At 46.9% G+C, this 19,487-nt stretch overlaps 1 protein-coding gene across 10 annotated transcripts in view; it reads left to right on the forward strand.

Moving 5' to 3' along the window:
* The window catches only part of LOC121916060 (CYFIP-related Rac1 interactor A-like), a 17,079-nt gene extending 1,650 nt beyond the window's left edge, over positions 1–15,429 (forward strand). For 2 of the 10 annotated variants that reach the window (XM_042440791.1, XM_042440796.1), the window contains exons 2-12: positions 2,731–3,996; positions 6,802–6,885; positions 9,958–10,079; positions 10,452–10,557; positions 11,454–11,590; positions 12,077–12,154; positions 12,255–12,371; positions 13,062–13,141; positions 13,272–13,398; positions 13,803–13,873; positions 14,514–15,429. In XM_042440791.1, the coding sequence (XP_042296725.1) occupies positions 6,813–6,885; positions 9,958–10,079; positions 10,452–10,557; positions 11,454–11,590; positions 12,077–12,154; positions 12,255–12,371; positions 13,062–13,141; positions 13,272–13,398; positions 13,803–13,873; positions 14,514–14,577 (975 nt within the window). In that variant the 5' untranslated portion in view covers positions 2,731–3,996; positions 6,802–6,812 and the 3' untranslated portion in view covers positions 14,578–15,429. The other 8 variants (XM_042440792.1, XM_042440794.1, XM_042440800.1 and 5 more) reach the window with 8 other exon arrangements.
* Positions 15,430–19,487: the final 4,058 nt, after the last annotated feature.

Here is a 19,487-nt window from a genome sequence, read left to right on the forward strand (position 1 = left end):
TTCCCTTCCCCTCCCTGTACCCTTTTACCATTCTCCTTTCTTTCCTTCTTTCCTTCTCTTCCTCTCCCTGTATCTTTTTACCATTCTCCTTCCTTTTCTTCATTCCTTTCTTGTTCCCCCTTTGCCAGTTTTCTCCTTCCTTTCTTCCTGTCTTCCCTGCCAAGGCAGGGAGAAGCTCTGAGGTGAGCAACTGTGTCCCCTTCCCTTGCTCTCAGGAGCCTTTGGCTGGCCACCCTTGGAGAGTGCATGCTGGGCTTGACAGTTCCACTCACTGGTCGCCCTTCTCTTGTTCCCAGGCAGAAAAGGGGGTCCCTGCAGTGGGCGAGTGGGTGGGCGCCCATCTCAGGTTCTGGGCAAGGAGGTTATGCTCCTTGGCTCTGGCATGACAGCTTCTCCTTGGCATGGATCTTGTCCCCTTAATCCTAATAAGTGGAGGAGGGAGTTTCTGTCTGGGGGGAGGATAATTATAGACACTGCAGTGGTATCTACTCCATGGGAGCTCCCTGTGGAAAGTGTGTCTGTGTGTGTATATATATGTGTGTGTGTTGTGCATGTGTGCAGACTCATTAAGAAAGGAAAGAAAACAAACCCAGATTGGCTCAGCCTCCCAGGCCCCGCAGGGGTTGATTTAGGTCACTCATTGATGGAATTTGGAACAAGGGATTCCAACGGCAGCAGTTGGCATCGCCTCTCCCCCTTCTTACAACCCTCCCAAACTGGGGCAAAAGGGATGTGCGTGCCTCATGGGCACTCCTTTTCTTTGTCTTTGGCCAGAATGCAGCAGGTGGGTCATATATGGCCCAGGGACCATTTCTGTCCACTAAGCTGGGGTCATATTTGCAACCCTTAGTTCCTCCAGACTTCCTTTTCTAGGCCCAAAGAAAGGGGAGAAAGGAGGAAAAGGGGTCATTTGCTTTCCCTCAAAGCCCCAGGAATGGATGCTCACCTTTTAAATAGGTTGCACGCTACTCACCCAGCACTATTAAACATTTAACCGTTTTTCTATTTGGGCATCTGCATTCTGTGCAGCCCCTGCAAGGTGCCAAGGCAGCAAAAGTGGCCCCTGGACCTTAAGGCAGTTACCCTGCAAGACAAACCTGGAGCCTGGGCCACTTTCCTCTGTCCACTGGCTGCAGAGCGTTGCACAAGGAATTGGGAAGGAGTCACATCTCCATCCTTTGCTGAGCTCCCAACTCCACAAACATTGAGATACAAAGGTTTCAATTGCCTTGCTTCAGAGATGCAATGCCGCCTTCCCTCCTGGCCTTTTGGCTGGACAGGCAAACTTTCACAATGCAAGAACATGAAACGATGGAGGAAAAATGGCTGTTGTCTCCATGAAGGAAGGAAAGGAGAAGGTCTTTCACCTTCCTGCAGGTTCCCAGAGGCAAAGGGAGTGGAGGGCAAAGCAAGAGGCTGGGATGAGAAAGCGGAGCTGGAAGGGCATGGCTTTAGACAACGCTCTTTAAGAAGGATTTCTGCAAGCTGGGATATGTGTTCAGAGAAGAGACAGCAAAAGGGTCTGGAAACCAAGCCTTTGAGGAACCATTATTGAGGGCGCTGGCTATGTTTAGCTTGGAGAAGACATGCCTGCGAGGCAATACGATAGGCATCTTTAATTCTTTAAATATCTCAACACATCTGAAGGGCTGTCATCACCTCCAAGATGGAGCAAGCTTCTTTGTTGCTGTTTTAAAGAATAAGACCAGAACCAGTGGATTCAAATGGCAAGAAAAAGAGATGTTCCATGGGGATGAAGGACTTCCTGATGATAGTGAAATAGGTTTCCTTGGAAGGCAGTGGACTCTCCTTCCTTGAGGGGTTTTAAACAGATTGGATGGCACTTGAACTGTGGCAGTTGGCCACCCAAAGACCTCCAGAGATGGAGAGTCCATCACCTCCAAAGTAGTCTGTTCCACTGTCAAACAACTCTTACAGTAAAGAAGTTCTTCCTGATGTTGAGGTGGAATCTCTTTTGCTTGGAATTTGAGATCATTGGTTTGTGTTCTAGTCTCCAAAGCAGCAGAAAACAAGCACACTCTATCATCCACATGACATTTCTTCATCTACTAGAAAATGGCTATCGCATCATTTCTCCACATCTTCTCTTCTCCAGGCTGAACATCCCAGGTCAGCTTCCTCAGGACACATTCCAGGTGCTCCATCATTTCTTTACCCTTCCTGCTTAACCAAAGGCCAGGAATAGGGAGGAACGCACATCCAGGGGAAAGTGTTTTGACAAGATTTGTTCCACAGGGGTTTACCTTGCCTTCTTCCGAGGCTGAGAGTGTGTGACTTGCTCAAGGTCCATGGCCAAGAAGGATTCAAATCCTGCACTCCAGAGTTGTACTCCAATGCTCAAACCACTATGCCATGCTGGCTTTCCAGATCCCTGCTGTGTAATGTAAATACCTGCAAGTGGAGGAGATACGTTGCATGAGCATTAGGTAACTCCCTTGCAGAACGGCAACCTTGTGCAATGCATGTTGAATATTCTGACTCTCCTCTTGCAGGACAAACACAACAAGATCCCTGTGCCTCTCTGCCAATAACAGGGGCTCAGCTTTTCCATTCCCGCTTTCCCCCCCCAAGGGCACACCATCGTCCCAGACACCTTAAGCCAGCTCTTTGCAGGCAAACTGCTTGGCTCTTGGGAACAGCTTGGAAACCTGACACTGCGTTTTCTCTCTCTCTGTCTCTCTCTCTCCCCCTTTTCCTCTCCATTCCAAGCTGCAGGATTTTCTTGGTTGATGAAGTGCTTTATGAACCCTACATAGACCCACTTCCTGCTCTAGAGGTTTCTGAAGCATCCCAAGCAGAGGTAAAAAGAAAAAGACGACGACCATATATTGCACCTGCTGGTTGCAATGCAAGGCATTTGCCTTATTCTATCAGGGTTTGGAGTACTGTTGAGGGAGGACATGGATGGAAACCAAGCTAAAGGCAGGCCTTGGTAATATCTTGGGGCAGAAGGAGGTGTTACAATCCAGGGCATGTCCTGTCCAACTTTGGATCATGTAGGAGGGCATTTTTTTTTTTTTTTTACAAAAAATTGATGGCCAAGATGCCATAGGGATGTGTAGCTAGACCACCAGTCCTATTCCTACCCTGAAAACTCATCTTAAAATCCAGGCAGATGTATTGAGGGATGGAGTTCATTAGTGGTGGCACTAAAGGATGACATAGCCATCCCTCTCCTGCTAGAGAGCAACAGGTCCAGTTGAAACTTCTCTACATCTACCTGGATTTTAAGGTGGATCCAGGGGCCTTTGCAGTCACTGCAGTGGTACCATGATTGCAAGTATGAACACCAAGCAGTTCCGAGGGTGCAAGTCTCGCTTACAACACCATCCCTGACTAAGAGAATGTCAGCCAAATAGGTCTGGCATCCTGTTAGTGACATACACTGGAAACTTTCTCTCTCTTGGAAATTGTCCCTGAGGGATCTCAGGTCCTGGACTTCCCATAGGGCTGGATGCTGGATCTTCTCAACTGGGGTTGCAATGAACTGAATGAGGGCATTTGTTGGGGAGTTTTGTTTTGGACCCACAGAAGAGACTCAGTTTGGGAAGAGAAGCGGACCTTTAGGATGCAGACTTGCATTGGGCCATTACTCCAGTCACTTCTAAGGCCAGGTCCTTCTCATGCTCATCCCCTTGCATTCCAGATCTTGCAGAGTGGCTGAGATGTGGTGGTCCCAGGGCTGGAAGGGGAAGTCCAGCAGATGCTCTGTGTGCTCTGGAAAGCACATGGGAAAGGTTCTCGCTCGCAGGAAGTGGCTGAGACTGCACAGTGCGTTCAGCTTCCCTCCCGGAGTCCAAAATAGAAAATATAGAAGTGGGTTGTGGCATTTGCACACCAGAGGAGAGGGTGCTGCACAGCCAGGAGGACAGGTCAGGGGCCCTGATCTGTCTGCAGCAGCTCATCTTTGTATAGACTTACTCTGAGCCAGCAGAGAGGATTTGCGTGAGACGGGAGTCTCTCTCTTGGAAACAGGTGAGCTCCCCAGAGACCCCACAAAGGGATGGAAAGGGGGAAAGGAAAGAGGGGGCTGGGATGTGGGGGTCTCTGAGGAACACCCCAAATGGGATTTGAGCAGCCCCATGATGAAGAAGAGTTGTAATGCCTGGGGTGTTCAGCTTAGAGGAAAAGACAAGTAAAGGAAGGCATAAGAGAGCTGGATAAAATGATGCACAGTGTAGAGAAAGCAGTTAGGGAGGGCACAGTTGACCTGTGGAACTCACTGTCACCAGATGTTGTGATGAAAGCCAATATGGATGGTATCCATATCTCTGCAGATGTTTTCAGGCAAAGGATGATGCATACACAGCTTTGCTCTCCAAACCCAAAATTGGATGTCTAGAATCCTATGGGTTAGGCTTAGACTGCAGAAATAATGTGTTTTAACACTGTTTCAACTGTCATGGCTTAATACTGTGGAATCTTGGCATTTTTAGTTTGTTGAGGCATCCAAGCTCTCTGACAGAGAAGGCTTAATATCTCACAAAACTATAGATCCCAGAATCCCATAGCATTTAACCATGGTAGCTAAAGTGGTATCAAACTGCATTATTTTTCTGCAGTGCAGATACATCCCAGTAAGAGTAGATTGACTGCACTGGTTGTCGAATGGTAGGCCAAGACATGCATAAATGCCATTGCTTCAATGGCTCTACTCTAGCTGGGAGAAACAAGAGGATGTAGGGCAATATTGTTAAAGAGGGGAAAGTGCAAAAAAAAAAGGTCTGGATGTACTCCTCTGTAAGGAAAGGCTGCAATTTTTGTGGCTGTCCATTTTGGGAAGCAAAAGCAAAATAGGGGGAGACCAGAGAGGAATGCATAAAATCGTAGAAAGGAAGAAGCCTTTTAGTGTCTCTTTCTCTGCTTCCCTATTAGAATCCGAAATAGAAAATATGGAAGTGGTTGTGGCATTTCCACACCAGACAAGAGGTTGCAAAGATAAACACAGGCTGAGCAAAGGAGGAGGCCATTCAATGAAACTGAAGGGCTGGGATTTCTGCACAATGTAACCGAAGGAGTGCTTTAACTGGTTTGCAATTCAACCGTGGAACTCACTGCCACAAGATGGAGCACTGGCTGCCAAAGCGGGTGGCAGCCTATGTGCAAATATTTTAAGGGATGCAGTGATGTTCATATTTCCAGTCACTGCACCTAAAATAGGCCTGTACTTGCTTTTAAAGAGATACGTTTTAAAATTGCTTTTAATTCTTATGGAAGTTTAATTATATTCCAACTTGTGCATGTTTTTATTGATGTTGATGTGACCTTAGTTATCTCTATTTGTTTGGATTTTTCTAATTCATCTTGAACACCAGCGATGAGGAAAAAGCAGTACACAATTATTAATATCAGCATCTGCTGGAAATGGCTGGAAATGCCAAGAGAAGTGTTCTCTCTAGGAATCTCTAGGTCCTCCAGCATGATTTCTGAGAGTCGCGCTGGAGGACCTAGAGATTCCTGGAGAGAACGTATTAATCTAACCTGTGAATAATCAAATCTGCAAAAGTAGAAAGCTGCCAATGTGAAAGGGTGGCAGTAATAAAAACTAGAAGGCTCAATGCAGGTCCTGTCTTGCCAGCAGAGACGGAAAGACTATTTGAAAATTGGCCAAGCAACGTATTTATTGAGCGTTTGGAAATCCCGATGAAGAAAATTCCAAATCGACAAGAATCTTTGTGGTTTGAGACTTATTATTTGCAAAATTGGCACACGAGTTTTTGTGCGTAATAATATTTTCGTTCAAATAATGTCGATTCCTGTGTAGAAAATGCCGTTTCCTGCCCAAACAAAAACACACACACACACCACAATGTGCAAAGTCCACAACTGCAGCATTTTATCCAGAGGAAAAGGCATTTTTCTGCGCAGAAAACAAAACTTCTGCCCAAGATGGGGGGATTTTGTTGTGGACGGCAGGCATCTGCTTGACCGCTGGGTCTCACGGTCTGTCTTTCTCTCTCTCCCAGCGCCTCGGTTGTTCTTTTCCCTTCTGTTCTGTTTCTCCTGCTCAGGTCTGCTGGCCATGGGCAACCTGATAAAGGTACTGGGGAAAGATTTAGAAAACTGTCCTCATTTTTTCCTGGATTTCGAAAGTAAGTCCCACGCACAAATGGCGGGTAGGGTGTGTGTGTGGCGACGGTGGTGGGTTTCTGTGGTTCACTGGCGGAAGGAGTCACTGTTCTCAGCAAATTTGGAAATGGTGGTGGTCACCTCTTTAAAGCAGAGTTACTGGGAGCATGTGGAGTTCAATATAGAAGGGCCAGGCAATGGCAGCCAGATACTGGAACAGACTGGACACACATTAAGTCAGCCTCCCAAGGGACACTCATACAGATGCCAGTTGAAGAGAGCCCATTGGTTTCCCAAATCTTCCCAGAGAACAGTGACTCCCTTCCAGCTTCCTCCTTGTTGATTTTCCCTCCCATCACTCACTATTCATCTCCATTTAGGGGCAGGAAGAGGCTCAGTTGACCTCCCCAAATTCAAATCTGGAACACCAGCAACCATTCTTCTTGGGCCTTTCTTCCCTCTGTCTTAGTTGGAAAAGCACTTTAGACCTGTATCTCGAGGTTGAAATGGTTCTGGGCCATTTCACTACATCATCCCCAAAGACGCCCTACTAGAGGGATCTGGCTGGTAGTCATGTCCAAATGTGGATGCATTGTCCAAAAGGCTCTTCCTGCTGCCCAGATGGGGCTGGTGCCCACCCACGGACCCCTGTTCCCTTCCTGACCTCACATACCCATCATGCTTTTCTCCCTCTTGTCTCTTCTCTTGCAGGTGTCACATAGATGGGGAACCTTCTTAAAGTGTTGACTTATAACGAGCTTGACCAAGGGCCTAATTTTTTCCTTGACTTTGAACGTGAGAAGGGATCTTTTAATTTTTAATTTCTTCATTTGTTGGCTTTTGTTTTCATTCATGCCTTCCTTCATTGTTTTGCTCATGCTTTGCATTGATTTATCCCCCTTTGTTGTTGTCATCAACACTCGCAAGGCTGAGAAGCAGTGCAGCAAAGCTGAGCTTCCAGCCGGTCAGTGGCTTCCAAGTCAGTGGGGTAATGATTCCGCTCTGGGTTTTCATCTTAACTTCAAAGGCGCTCAAAAGGGGTGCAGCTACTTGGACAGATCCTTGAAAATTTGGTCTGAAACCCAGAGCTGATTCATTGCCCCATTGCCCTGAGGACCACTGGCTCTATCCATTGTGGGGTAGGAAGGGCAAAGTACAGCAACTGGACTCCAAGACATAGCCATGTTAGTCTGAAAAATCAGTATGCAAAGGGATTTGGTAGCACCTTTGAGACTAGCTCAAAGAAAGAAGCTGGGAGCATGAGCTTTCATTGACTGGAGTCTACTTCCTTAGATGCATGGAGTGGAGGGTCCAGGGACAGTCCTTAAGGAAGTAAAGAAGACCTTAAGGAAAACCTTGAGGAAGTAGACCCAAGTCTGTGAAAGCTCACGTGTCACCAACTTCCCTCCATCCATGCATCTGAGGAAGTACAAAAGTCTGCAAAACCTCTTACTAACAGCTTCTTTCTTGTAGTTAGTCTCAATGGTGCTACTAGATCTCTTTGCGTACTTTGCAGACCCCTTAAGCATCTGCACCATCATGCGCAGAAGTGCCCTTGTCAGAAGCCCAAAGCCTTCAAGCAGGGCAGCCAAGGAGGGCTGTGACCAATTTGGGCAGCCAAGTCAGGACGATCCCAGCTCCCACTCCTTTTAATGCAGCACTTTCATCCAGAGATTTCTCCCCTTGTCCTGAGGACAGCTTAAGAGGGTCCTGGGACCTGTATGACCAACTACATTAGAGGGGACATAGAGCAAAGCAGAGGACTGGTAGAACTTCTTAGGGCTTTCTTTAGTGGTCCCCCAGTTGGAGACCATTTGGTGCAGTGTATTCCTATGGAGCCATAAGCACACACATTGATCTACAGCTTCAGCTGCATGTGTTGTGAACTTGCTGTGCACATACCTAGCTGCCCAAATGTTAGAAATCTCAAAGTCCAAATTGTGGCATCTCCTTGTGAGCAGAAACCAGTTTAAGAAGAAAGACATTAACCTTAATCCTATTCTACTGTATTCTGGGGAGAAGTGAAAGAGAGAGATACTGGAAACACAATACCACACTACAGTGTTATAGCACTATGCACTTTTACTGCTATGGTTGCCTCCTCTGGCATTCTGGGATTTGCAGTATAATAAGAGCCATCTGGCTGATCATTCTAAATGCTCTTTCCTAAATTGCAAATCCTAGGATTCTAACCTTGTCCAGTTCCAGGCAGGGTCCAAAGGGACCCTGACTTGGAGGAGGGCGAGTTAACACCCGGCGCATATTTACTATGAGGATGGAATGGGGCATTGCTCCTGGAAGACCCTTGCCCCAACTCCAGTCCCTTCCCTGAGAAACAAAATGGTGGCAACTACCACTCTGGAGCTCCAAGATGTAAGTTGGGTGGGCAATTGGAGGGCTATGTGGGCCCTCCAGAGAAACTTGCAGGATGGCACCCTGCACAATACCTTTGAAATATTTTCCCACCACCAAATTCTCCCCCCAAAAAAACCCCAATAGGGAGGCAATTTTGCCATGTTTTTGTCTCTTCTATGCTTAGAGCCAGAGGAAGCCTTTTATCCAACAGAAAGTGACCAAAGAAGGCCTCTCCTGGGTCTAAAACAGCGTGAGTCGACGATATGGAGAAATTGCCCTTTACTCCCCCATGGAGCATTGGAGGCCAACATTTTAGAAAACATTCTGGGGCCCGGAGTATCGCCACAACAGTCCTGGGGCCACGTTGTCTCTCACATTACACAAGATGGCCGATTAGCTCCTTGCCTACCTTGCCATTGGGTTGGCCTCTATTTCATTCCCATTCTTCATGCTGTGACTTCATTCCCTCTGTATATTTATTTTGCAGTATTTTTCCTGTGTAGTCAAGGGCCCAAGGACTGCAGACATCCCAAAAGGGCTTGCAGCTCACAGGCTCCGCTGTAGCACTAGAACATTTCTTTCTCCCAAGCTGGGTGGGATTTGGGTTTGGGAAAGAGAGAAATGTCCATGTTCACAGGCATTCCTGAAGAGATTTCTCCTCCAAGAAAGTGATGTGGTTGTACTAAAGTTGGGCCAGCCCCAAGATTTTGCCCCCAAACTATGAGTGCATCTATACTGCACAGTCTGATACCACTTTAAAGTGCATCTATACTGCACAGTCTGATACCACTTTAAAGTGCTTGTATTTTGGAGTGTGGGGAGGGACTCAGAAATCCCTGCTAGAGATATCAGTAATGTGATGGATTTCTAATTTTGGCCCTCAAGTCGTTTAGGACTTCAGTTCCTAAAATTCCTGATCCTTGGCTCTGCTGGGTGAGATTTCTGGAAGTCAAAGTCCAAAACATCTGAAGGATCAGAAATCAAGAACCTTGGCTCTAATGCACTTTCCTGTATCTTTGGAGAAAGGGCTTGAGGGCTGCGTTGGTACTGCAGCAATAATGCACTTTGGCATGGCTCTAATTGTCATGGCTCCATCCTAAGGAATCCTGAGATTTGTAGTTTGGAAGGCTGGATCTCTCACAAAACTGCAAACCCCAGGATTCCATAGCATTGAGCCGTGGCAGTTAAAGCAATGTCAAATTTCATTAGTACGGATGCAGCTGAGTGTATCTTGGGAAGTACAGTTCAAAGGAGTGGACTAAAATGCCCCAGCAGAGGATTCTAAGTCCCTCACCAAACTACAACTCCCAGAGGGAAGCCATACTGGCAACTGAAGTGGGATCAAACTGCTATAAACTGTGTTAAGTAGATGGTTCTTGAATCCCATCACTCTCCCACCGAACCGTGCAGATTTCCCCCTCCTGCCTTGTGTAGGGACCTGGTCTGGAGTGTGTCTACCAAGCCAAACGTATTCTGAACCCTTGCTTTCTTTCCGGGTGGCCTTTGCTGCAGATGCTCAGCCCACAGAAGCCGAGACCGCCGTCTGGAACCAGGTGAACGCTGTCCTGGAAGAAGCGCAGACCATCCTGGCCGAACTGCAGTCCTACACAGGAGCCGGCCAAGAGATCCGAGAGGTACAGATATCGCTCAGGGTCTCCATTTGTGTGGGACCAGATCCCAGAAGCCCCAGCCAACACAACCAACCATTGGGGACTTGGGAGCTGATGTCCAAAACATCCGGAGGGCCAAAGATTGGGAACCACTGTCCTATGCACATCGTAGGCTGTGACCATTGCCAATGAGCATCCCAAAATGGTGCCATTTAAAGGAGCTCTTGCTGAATCAGGATAGTGCCATGGTACTCTTGCTACAGATACTCCAGCCTGATGTGAGTGATCTGTGTCTCACACATACAGACAAACACACACACCCCTTAGACCTCCTCTTTCTTTTCACACTGAAAAGCAAAGGCAAACCATCATAGCATCTCAAATATTCCCTTGCAGGCCATCCAAAACCCCAGCGACTTACAGCTCCAGGAGAAGGCGTGGAATGCAGTGTGTCCCTTAGTGGCCAAGCTGAAGCGCTTCTACGAGTTTTCCCTCAGACTCGGTAAGTCTTTGTCCACTGATCTCTCATCTCGGTTTGTGGGGGAAAACCTCCACAAGTGTCTGAGAAGAGAAAGAGGTCCCGTGTCCTGGTTCACCAAACAGCCACAGAGGCTGGCTGGGAGGGAGCCTCCAACTGATAATGGAGACAGAGGCAACTAATCCCAAGCAGATAGAAAGCATCCTTGCTTGGGAGAGCCCATTAAGAGAAAGGTGTTGGTCAAGCAGTCCGAGTCAAGGGAGGCAACAGGAGTCAAGGTCAATACCATCCAAAGGTCAAAGAAGTCTGAATGAGGAATGCAGTCTAAACACAGGAACACTGACCAATAAGACAAGTTGCTTCCAGCAATTCCTTAAGCAAACTCAGCTCTTAACTAGCCTGGCACCAACTGCTTCTAATCAGAGCTTGACTGCTTGCTGCTTAGCCTGAGCATCTTAGCTTTATCTTGGGTTGGAGCCTTTTGTTCCTCTTTATTGATGGAGGCCATAATAGTAATAGTAATAACAATAACAATAATAGTTATATCCCATGTCTCCAAACCGATCGAAGCAGTTAACAGTAAAAGCATTGATAAAATACAATAGCAACTTAGCATTGTTCCACAGGTTGAGCTGGCTGAAGCTCTTCATTAGGGAGGGCTGGTTGCAATGCAACAGGGAGAGCTGCAGGCTGTTCCCTGTCTGGAAGGCTTTGCTTGGGTCCCTTCTTCCAGCTCCCAGTCCTGCAGCTCTTGGCTCATGACATCCAGGGACAAGTAATAAGCAACTCCAATGTCACCGAGGCAATGGATCTGCTCTGGGTCTCCAGCATGGCATTCTAGGTCCCTGAGCAAACTGTAATGTGGTGTCAGAGGCCCAGGACTCCCATAACCTAACCCTAATCCATTTTCTGCCTCCTAGAGAATGCCTTGCGGAGTCTGCTGGAAGCCCTCACCAGCCCGCCCTACGCTCCGACTCAACACTTGGAAAGGGAACAAGCTCTGGCCAAGCAGTTTGCGGAAATCCTACACTTCACCCTCAGTTTCGATGAGCTCAAGGTAACAGCACGGCTGGAGGAGGGAAAGATTGGGTCCAGAGATGGGGGAGAATGGGGGAAACTCTGGGGTTCATGCTGACTCCGAGCTCAGCTTGGTTAAAAACATAAGATTAAAACAATGCAAATCACAAGTTGTGGTTGTTGTGTGCCTTCAAGTCATTTCTGATTTATGGCTACCCTAAAGCGATCCTGTCATGGGTTTTTCTTGGCAAGATTTGTTCAGAGGGGATTTGCCATTGCCTTCCACTGAGGCTGAGAGAGTGTGACTTGCCCAAGATTGTCCAGTGGTTTTCATGGCTGAACTAGGAATCAAAGTCTGAGATGAATGCTCAAACTACTACACCACTCCGGCTCTAAATTACATCTAAGACATAACAAAAAAGATTTAAAAGATAAAGACATACCTCTATACTAAAAAGCAACAACACATAAATTTCAGTTTGCTGGACATCCATCATGGCTAAATGTTTCTCCTTTTCTCTTTTAGATGACCAACCCTGCCATCCAGAATGATTTTAGCTACTACAGAAGAACCATCAGCCGAAACCGAATCAACAATTTGCAGGTGAGGAAACGCTCGGCTGGCTTGCTGGTGTTTTGAATTGGGATAACAAGAATAAAACTGATAGGGAATTGAACTCCCATTGTTCTCTCCTGCCCCACAGTTAGATGCTGAGAGTGAAGTGAACAACGAAATGGCCAACCGGATGTCACTGTTCTATGCCGAGGCAACGCCGATGCTGAAGACGCTCAGCAATGCCACCACCAAGTTTGTCTCAGAGGTGAGTGACCATGGCACAACCCACGCGTTATGTTTTGGATTGTTAGTCAACACAATGATAAATCCCATTGGGGTTCAACAACACTCCTCCAATTGAGACAAACCAAGATCATTCAACCCTGCAACAAGTAACTGGAAGAGAATGTATATATTTCCAAAAAATAACACTTTCCAATATGAAGTCGAAGGCTTCCACAGCTGGCATCCATAGTTTTTTGTGGGTTTTTCGGGCTATGAGGCTGTGTTCTAAAAGAGTTTATTCCTGATGATTTGCCAGCAGCTGTGGCTGGCATCTTCAGAGAATGAATGGCATTCATGCCAGCTACAGATGCTGGCAAAACGTCAGGAATAAACTCTTCTAGACACGGCCTCATAGCCCAAAAAACCCACCATAAATATTTCAGTATTTCAAAGGAAGGGCGAGAAGGTCAAAGTTGGAACTGGTTTAATACGTTTATTTATTTATTGGCTATCTTGCCATTCTCCAGAAATGGTATCTATAACAATAACAAGAACAAATGTGAGTCACAATAATAAATGTTGTGCATTGATGCGCTAAAGGAGAACCCACAAAACAGGAGGACCAAACGATTTGAGAAATTTTAGCTATTATTATTATTTTGTTTGCTGGGGAGGATGGAAGATAGAGGATCGAGTGTTCAAACCGAGTTTCCCTTCTGTTTAATTTCAGAACAAAACTCTCCCAATAGAGGACACAACCGACTGTTTAAGCACCATGGCCTGCGTCTGCCGAGTGATGCTGGAAACACCGTGAGTGATTCCCTTTCCTTCGATCAAACGTAGGTCCGACTCTCAAATCCACAACAAAATGTGGTTTGAGATGAGACTGAGGAAGGATTCAGGAGGTTCTTCCATGGGTATTCTCTCTTCTTTGCCCCAGGGAATACCGGAGCCGATTCACCAACACCGAAACCCTCCTTTTCTGCATGCGGGTGATGGTGGGCGTCATCATCCTCTATGACCACGTCCATCCCGTGGGAGCGTTTGCCAAGACCTCCAAAATTGACGTGAGTGTCCTTTACAGATTGCTTAAGACACAAGCAGCCATTTTGGAAGCTCAGGGCGATGAGCATAAAGCAAAACCCAAGATGTCAGCTGCAAGAAGCAGCCACAGGGGGAAAGGAAAAGCTGTGGGCGAAGGTTCCTTTCCATGAATGCTTTGCACATTATTCTGCTTTCCTCTTCCAGTCTGAGCTCCCTTTTTTTCCTTTTGTGCCAACCATATTCATGGTGATATAGAAAAGCCACACCAAGGACAGAAACACCCTCTTCCTTATGTCTTCCATGAAACTGTTCTTGGGCAGAGACGCTGCAATTGGCAAATCTGCTTGAACATCTTCAGCTCTCCTTGTTGCTTGTTTGCAATTTGACTAACAGTGTACATTTCTGTTTCTGTTTTTCCTGCTCCTAGATGAAAGGATGCATCAAGGTCTTGAAAGACCAGCCTTCCAACAGCACAGAGGGCCTTCTGAATGCCCTGAGGTAGGTATGGCAGGTTTCCTTGGCGGGACATGCCCCTTGGCACACAAGATGCTCAGCATGACTTTTGGAAGGAAAAGGCACGTGCTCATCACACATGCTCTAGAAGCAGGAGAGCATTGCCTTCTCTTCACAAAAGAGTGCTTGTACCTCACCAAATCCCAGGATTTTTTAGGATGGAGCCCTGGTGGTCAAAGTGGTATCAAGCTGCATGATTTCCAGTTTTGGATTTGTGGCCAGCAGCTGGGAGCTGAAATCCAAAACACCTGGAAGATCAGAGTTTGGGAATCACTGGTGTAGACGCATCCAGAGGGAGAGAGACTCCATTAAGGATAATAGGCTAAACCAATGATTCCCAAACTTTTGTCCTCCAGGTCTTTTGGACTATGACTCCCAGAAGGCCTAGGTAGCTAGGCCAACAGTCAGGAATTCTGGGGCCTGAAGTCCAAAACATATGGAGGATCAAAGTTTGGGAACCACAGCTTAGAGTAGCTGTTTGTGGTGTTGAATCCTATCTGTTCCAAAGCACCATGGAGAGCTGTTTTTGGAAGCTACACCCCGGCACGGATTCATTGCCGCCCGCGGCCCCATGTGAGTCTCCGTCTCCTATCCTTGCCCTCTCTTCCTCTTGGTCCTTCTACAGGTACACCACCCGGCACCTGAATGACGACACCACCTCCAAGCAGATCCGGGCCTTGCTGCAGTGAGCCGTGCGGCGGAGGAAAGAAAGCCGCTCACCTTCTCTGGAGACCCAGAAGGGAATTTACTCCATGGAACCTTCAGCTGAAAGTTTTAATGTTGACATGTTGCTATAAATAACCATTGGCCCATCATATTTCTCATTTTGTAAAAAATAAGAAGAGGAAGAAGAAGAAGATGATGATGATGAAGAGGAGGAAGAAGGATAGGTGTAAACCGACCACAAGATAATCCAGCCAGCTGAGTGCCAACCTGCTGTGTCTCCCAAGGCAATTCCATGTTCAGCTCTGGCAAAAGCGCATCACCATGGCCTTCCTCACCCGCTCTGTAAAGGGTGCAAAGAGTCTGGTTCTCGGCCACAGACAAGGTGCCACATTCCCAGAGGGAAGGAGGAAGCAATTGAGGCTGAGCTGAGAAGAGGGTGGACTTCCCTTTCAGAAGAAGGGCCAACAACAGGAGACCTTGGGGCCCAGCGGAAGGCTTCTTCTTCCAAACTCTGTTATGGGGTCCAGAGGTGGGTCACCAGGCTCTGCGGGGAGGAGGTGGCAGCGGCGGAAAAGGAGGTGTCGAGACGAGCACGAAACCGGGAAAGAGGCTCTCTGGATCCGAGATGTAAATAATATAATCTGGGCAGTGACTGCCAATTGGCGATGAGGACGAGGACAATGGATGGATATGAGGATGATGGCAGACGTCATCGTTAAAAATCTTCCGACACTGACTCCATTCAAAATGGCTCGGTCACACACCTTTTAGATTTTTAATATAAATGATTAAAATCCACTCACCTGTTCTTTTGTACATTTTTTTGTGTCAAATAAAAAGAGGAAAGAGAAAAATAAAAATAAAAATAAATCTCTTGTGTGAGAGACTATCCTGGTGGTCTGAGCGTCTGATGTGCCAAATTGTTCTGGCGATGAAGGGGGACCTGTCCAATTCCCAAGAAGGCTTGGTCCACTGTGAGTGACCCTCCAGAGTCCAAGGTGGTTTTGTGAACTTGCTCAAAGTCATGGGCCTTTGCTCAAACCCAAAATAATGATACATCACCAAAAAGGAGCAGGGATCTGTATATGCTACCAACAACATATTGTACCTAAATTTTAAGGAGGGCAATGGTTGGTAATATATACAGTGGGACAGGGGCGGTTGATAATCAGTGGACCTGATGGAAGAATTTAAAGACATAGCTGCAATAGTCTGCAATATCCATATGCAAAGGGATCTTGTAGCAACGTTGAGACTAATGGTGCAAAAGAAATCATATCATAAGCTTTCCTAGACTTGGTCTACTATCCTCCAATACATGGAGTAAACTGGTGTATGAATAGCCACAGAAATGAAAGAAATGCTGCTTACTTTTGATTGCCACAAACTGAGTTCAGGGTCCAAAGGTAGCTGGCAATCCATTAACTAAGCAGCAGGGAAGAAGAGAGGGCAGGACCTTGCCTTTCCCTTCAGACTCAGGCAAAAGCAAACTGCGGCAGCCTCTCCTGGCTTGCCTATTCTTCCTCATTGCTTTGGGCATCACTTTCAAGGAGAAGCCAATAATGGAGACTTAAAGGTAGAAACTTTGTACATTTGTATGGGAGTCATTGTGGTGTAGTGGTTTGAGCACTGGACTACGACTCTGGAGACCACGGTTGCAAACCCACTGGACAATCTTGGGCAAGTCACTCTCTCTCAGCCTCACAGGATGGCAATGGCAAACCCTCTCTGAAGAAACATGCCAAGGAAACTCTGTGAGAGGGTCCCTTTAGGATTGGAAAGGACCTGAAGGCACACAACAACAGTTTGTTGGACCAAACTGTTCTCCTGCCTGCATTGCCTCTCTTGGTTGGTAGAGGGTGCCAAGGCACCTCAAAGAGATGCATCTCTCTCTCTCTCTCTTGTTTACACACACTGTGTGTTTACCTGCCCTCCAAAATGGTCTACTGGACTGCATTGATGGCTCCATTTCAACAATCCCTCCCAAGATGGTCTATATATTTTTAAAGCATGACCAGGAGAACATCTTGCAAGGGTGTTGGCAAAGCATGTGGTCTCCCAAAGGGCTATTTCTGCGGCCTTGCCTCCTTCTCTACTCCCCCCTCCTCAGATATGGATTGCCTCCTCCAGGTTCCTCTGCTTTGTTTCCTTCTGTCAGGTGCAGCCCTCTCCCCTGTGCCTCTTTAAAACTACAGAAGTGCATCTTTGGCCACTTCCAGTTTTGTTTTAGGGGACACTTTTGGCAACCCTTGAGGCCCCCAGAGGATCCAGCAGCCATGGTTCCCTCCTGGGTTTCAGACATCTGGGTATGGAAAGCAGGCCTTTCTTTCTACACTGTGCAAAGCTTGCAAATACCCTGAAATCATAAGGAGATTTTATTCACTGAGGAGCCAAAGCCTTTCTTTCCAACACCCTTTCCATTGTTGTGTTGGGTGGCCTGCAAGCAAGCCTTTCTCTCACAGAAACACATAAACAAACACACAAGCTCCCTCCCAATCCCAGGTGGCTGCTCTCCCAACCGCCACTTTGCAGGGCAAAAGTCCACATTCCTGGAGGTCTTTTCAGCTCCCACTGTGCATACAAAGCAAACACGGTAGGTGTGATTTGCCGCCAAACCTTTGAAAATTTCCCGCCTGAGACTGATGGTCCTAAATGGCAGCCGGTGGCCTGGCACTGAGTTCTTCCTCTTGGCAAATAACCTGAAGTAAAAGGCTAACACCAGCCAGTATAGTCAGCCCTCCGTACCCACAGATTTTTTATCCACAGATTGAACCGTCCACGGCTTGCAAATATTCCAGAAATGAACCAAGAATCACGCAGACTTGTCTGACATTGTGGGGCTTGGCTTGGCAACTTCCGAACATGCCTCCTTCCCCTGGGTTTGGTTTGATTTCCTTCAGGCCCTGGTTTGTTCTGCTTTTGGGTCAGATGGCATTTGGGAGCAGCGGCCGGGAGAAAGAGAAGCAGAACTAAAAGTCTGGTTCTTGGTTCCTCCTTTGCACACCAACCAGCAGCTCCTTCATGGCAGCTGCAAATCTTTGCAACCGACTCCCAGGCTCATTTGCTTTCCCCATTGCTGCCAAGATGCTTCCAGTCCAAATTCATCTCGCTGGTGCTAATATCTGAAGCTCTAAATGGTTTGGGATCCCAGTATTTGGAAAAGTGCCTTTTCCTTGATGGGTCTTCCTTAGAATTGACTTCTCTGGGTCCCTCCAGTGGGAATAATAAGCTGCAAGATGACAGGGAAGCAGGGTCTTCTCTGCTGTAGCACCTCAACTGGGGTTGGTGCTGGTACCGGTCCAATGTCAAGTAAAAAAAGAACCTTTTGCAAGAGCCCTGAGGACTTTATTGTCTTCCTCTCCATCAGTGCATTTGCCTGGTTTTCATTTCTTATTACATTGTTTTGAATTGGCTTGTTTAATATGTTTTTAATAGGCTCTTGCAACACCTTTAAGAAAAACTGTCGTGAAGAAGTTGTCGTATGAGCTTTTGTAGACTTGGTCTGCTCCCTCGCATGCAATGAAAGCTCATGCAAGAACTTCTTCCCCACAGTTGCATCTCAAAGATGGTGCAATATCTCTTTGCATAGTGATATTCCAGACTAACAGGGCAATGTCTATCAATTCTACGAGTTTAGCCTGTTTAAATGACTCACAGTTTTCCAGTTGTTTTAAACTGTTTCCATTGCTTGTGTTGCATGCGAAATCCATTGATCTCAGGCGGGCCATAAATATTTTAATTAACCATCAATAATTAATTGGACAGCCTGGGCATGCTGAAGGTGGCTGGCTGGTTGGCTTTATCAATGGGTGAAGTGCAGCAACGCTGGATCAAAACGGGGTCCCTTCTTTTTCTTACTGGGTAAAGCCAGAACAGATTTAGAGTCTTTCTGGCTTCAAGTCAACTCCTGCCTCCAGCAATGTTTTAAAAAACACTTCTCCTCCCGGGAAGGTCGCAGCCAGGATCAGGAAACCTTTAAGAAGGGATTTTGATTAAAAGATACAGGCTGAGTTGCCAAGGCAGTGAGATGGAGGGTGCATGGAGGCAAGCCTGCCCCTTTTCCTAATCCAACTGTAATGAATGACCTTATCTTTGGCTCAAGCTAGTTAGCTAAAGTGGCCAGTAAGGAAAAGCAACAAAAGGGGGGCAGGTTGGGGAGTGCAGATGGGCATTTGTGCGTGGAGGATTAGCTGCGTGGGCAGATGGTGCAAAAGTGGCACCCTGGGTTTATGGAGCGACCTTTCCCCCTCTCACATGCACACACCCACTAGACAGGGCCAAACCTTATTATTTCACTGTCACGTTCGAAATACCACTCCTCAAACTGAAAGGACCAGGCTAAAGTGGAATCATAGGGCTGCAAGTGTGTAGGATCATAAAATCATTGAGCTGGAAGAGACCCACAAGGGCCATCCAATCCAACCCCATTCTGTCATGCAGGAAGACACAATTTAAGTACTCCAAAAACATGGCCATCCAGCTCCTGTGTAAAGAAATGAGGACCCTCCAACGTTTTCTGAGGCAGCATGGTCCACTGTCAAATGGTTCTTGCCATCAGAAAGTTCTTCCTAATGTTGAGGTGGGATACCTTTTCCTGTAGGTTGAACCCACTGCTCCAGGTCCTAGTCTTTGGAGCGGCAGAAAACAAGCTTTGAATTGTGGTGCCTAGAACTGGACCCAGGATTCAAAGTGTGCACTACAATGCAGTGTGAAAGGACTCCGGATCTCTATCACATGGAGTCCACACAGCCAAAGGGAGAGAACTGTGTTTAATAAAGCAGATGATGTGAAAGTTAAGAGGTATCAAAAGATATTTGCCCTTCTGTCCAGTACACCATATTGAGAACCGGACCAAATACTCATTGTCTTGAGACTCCCATATCCTTTGTACCTACAGCCAAAGCTCTAGCCACTTTTTAAATAAAAAGTCTAA

Source organism: Sceloporus undulatus, chromosome 9 (genome assembly GCF_019175285.1).
Source record: "Sceloporus undulatus isolate JIND9_A2432 ecotype Alabama chromosome 9, SceUnd_v1.1, whole genome shotgun sequence".
Taxonomy (NCBI): Eukaryota; Metazoa; Chordata; class Lepidosauria; order Squamata; family Phrynosomatidae; genus Sceloporus; species Sceloporus undulatus.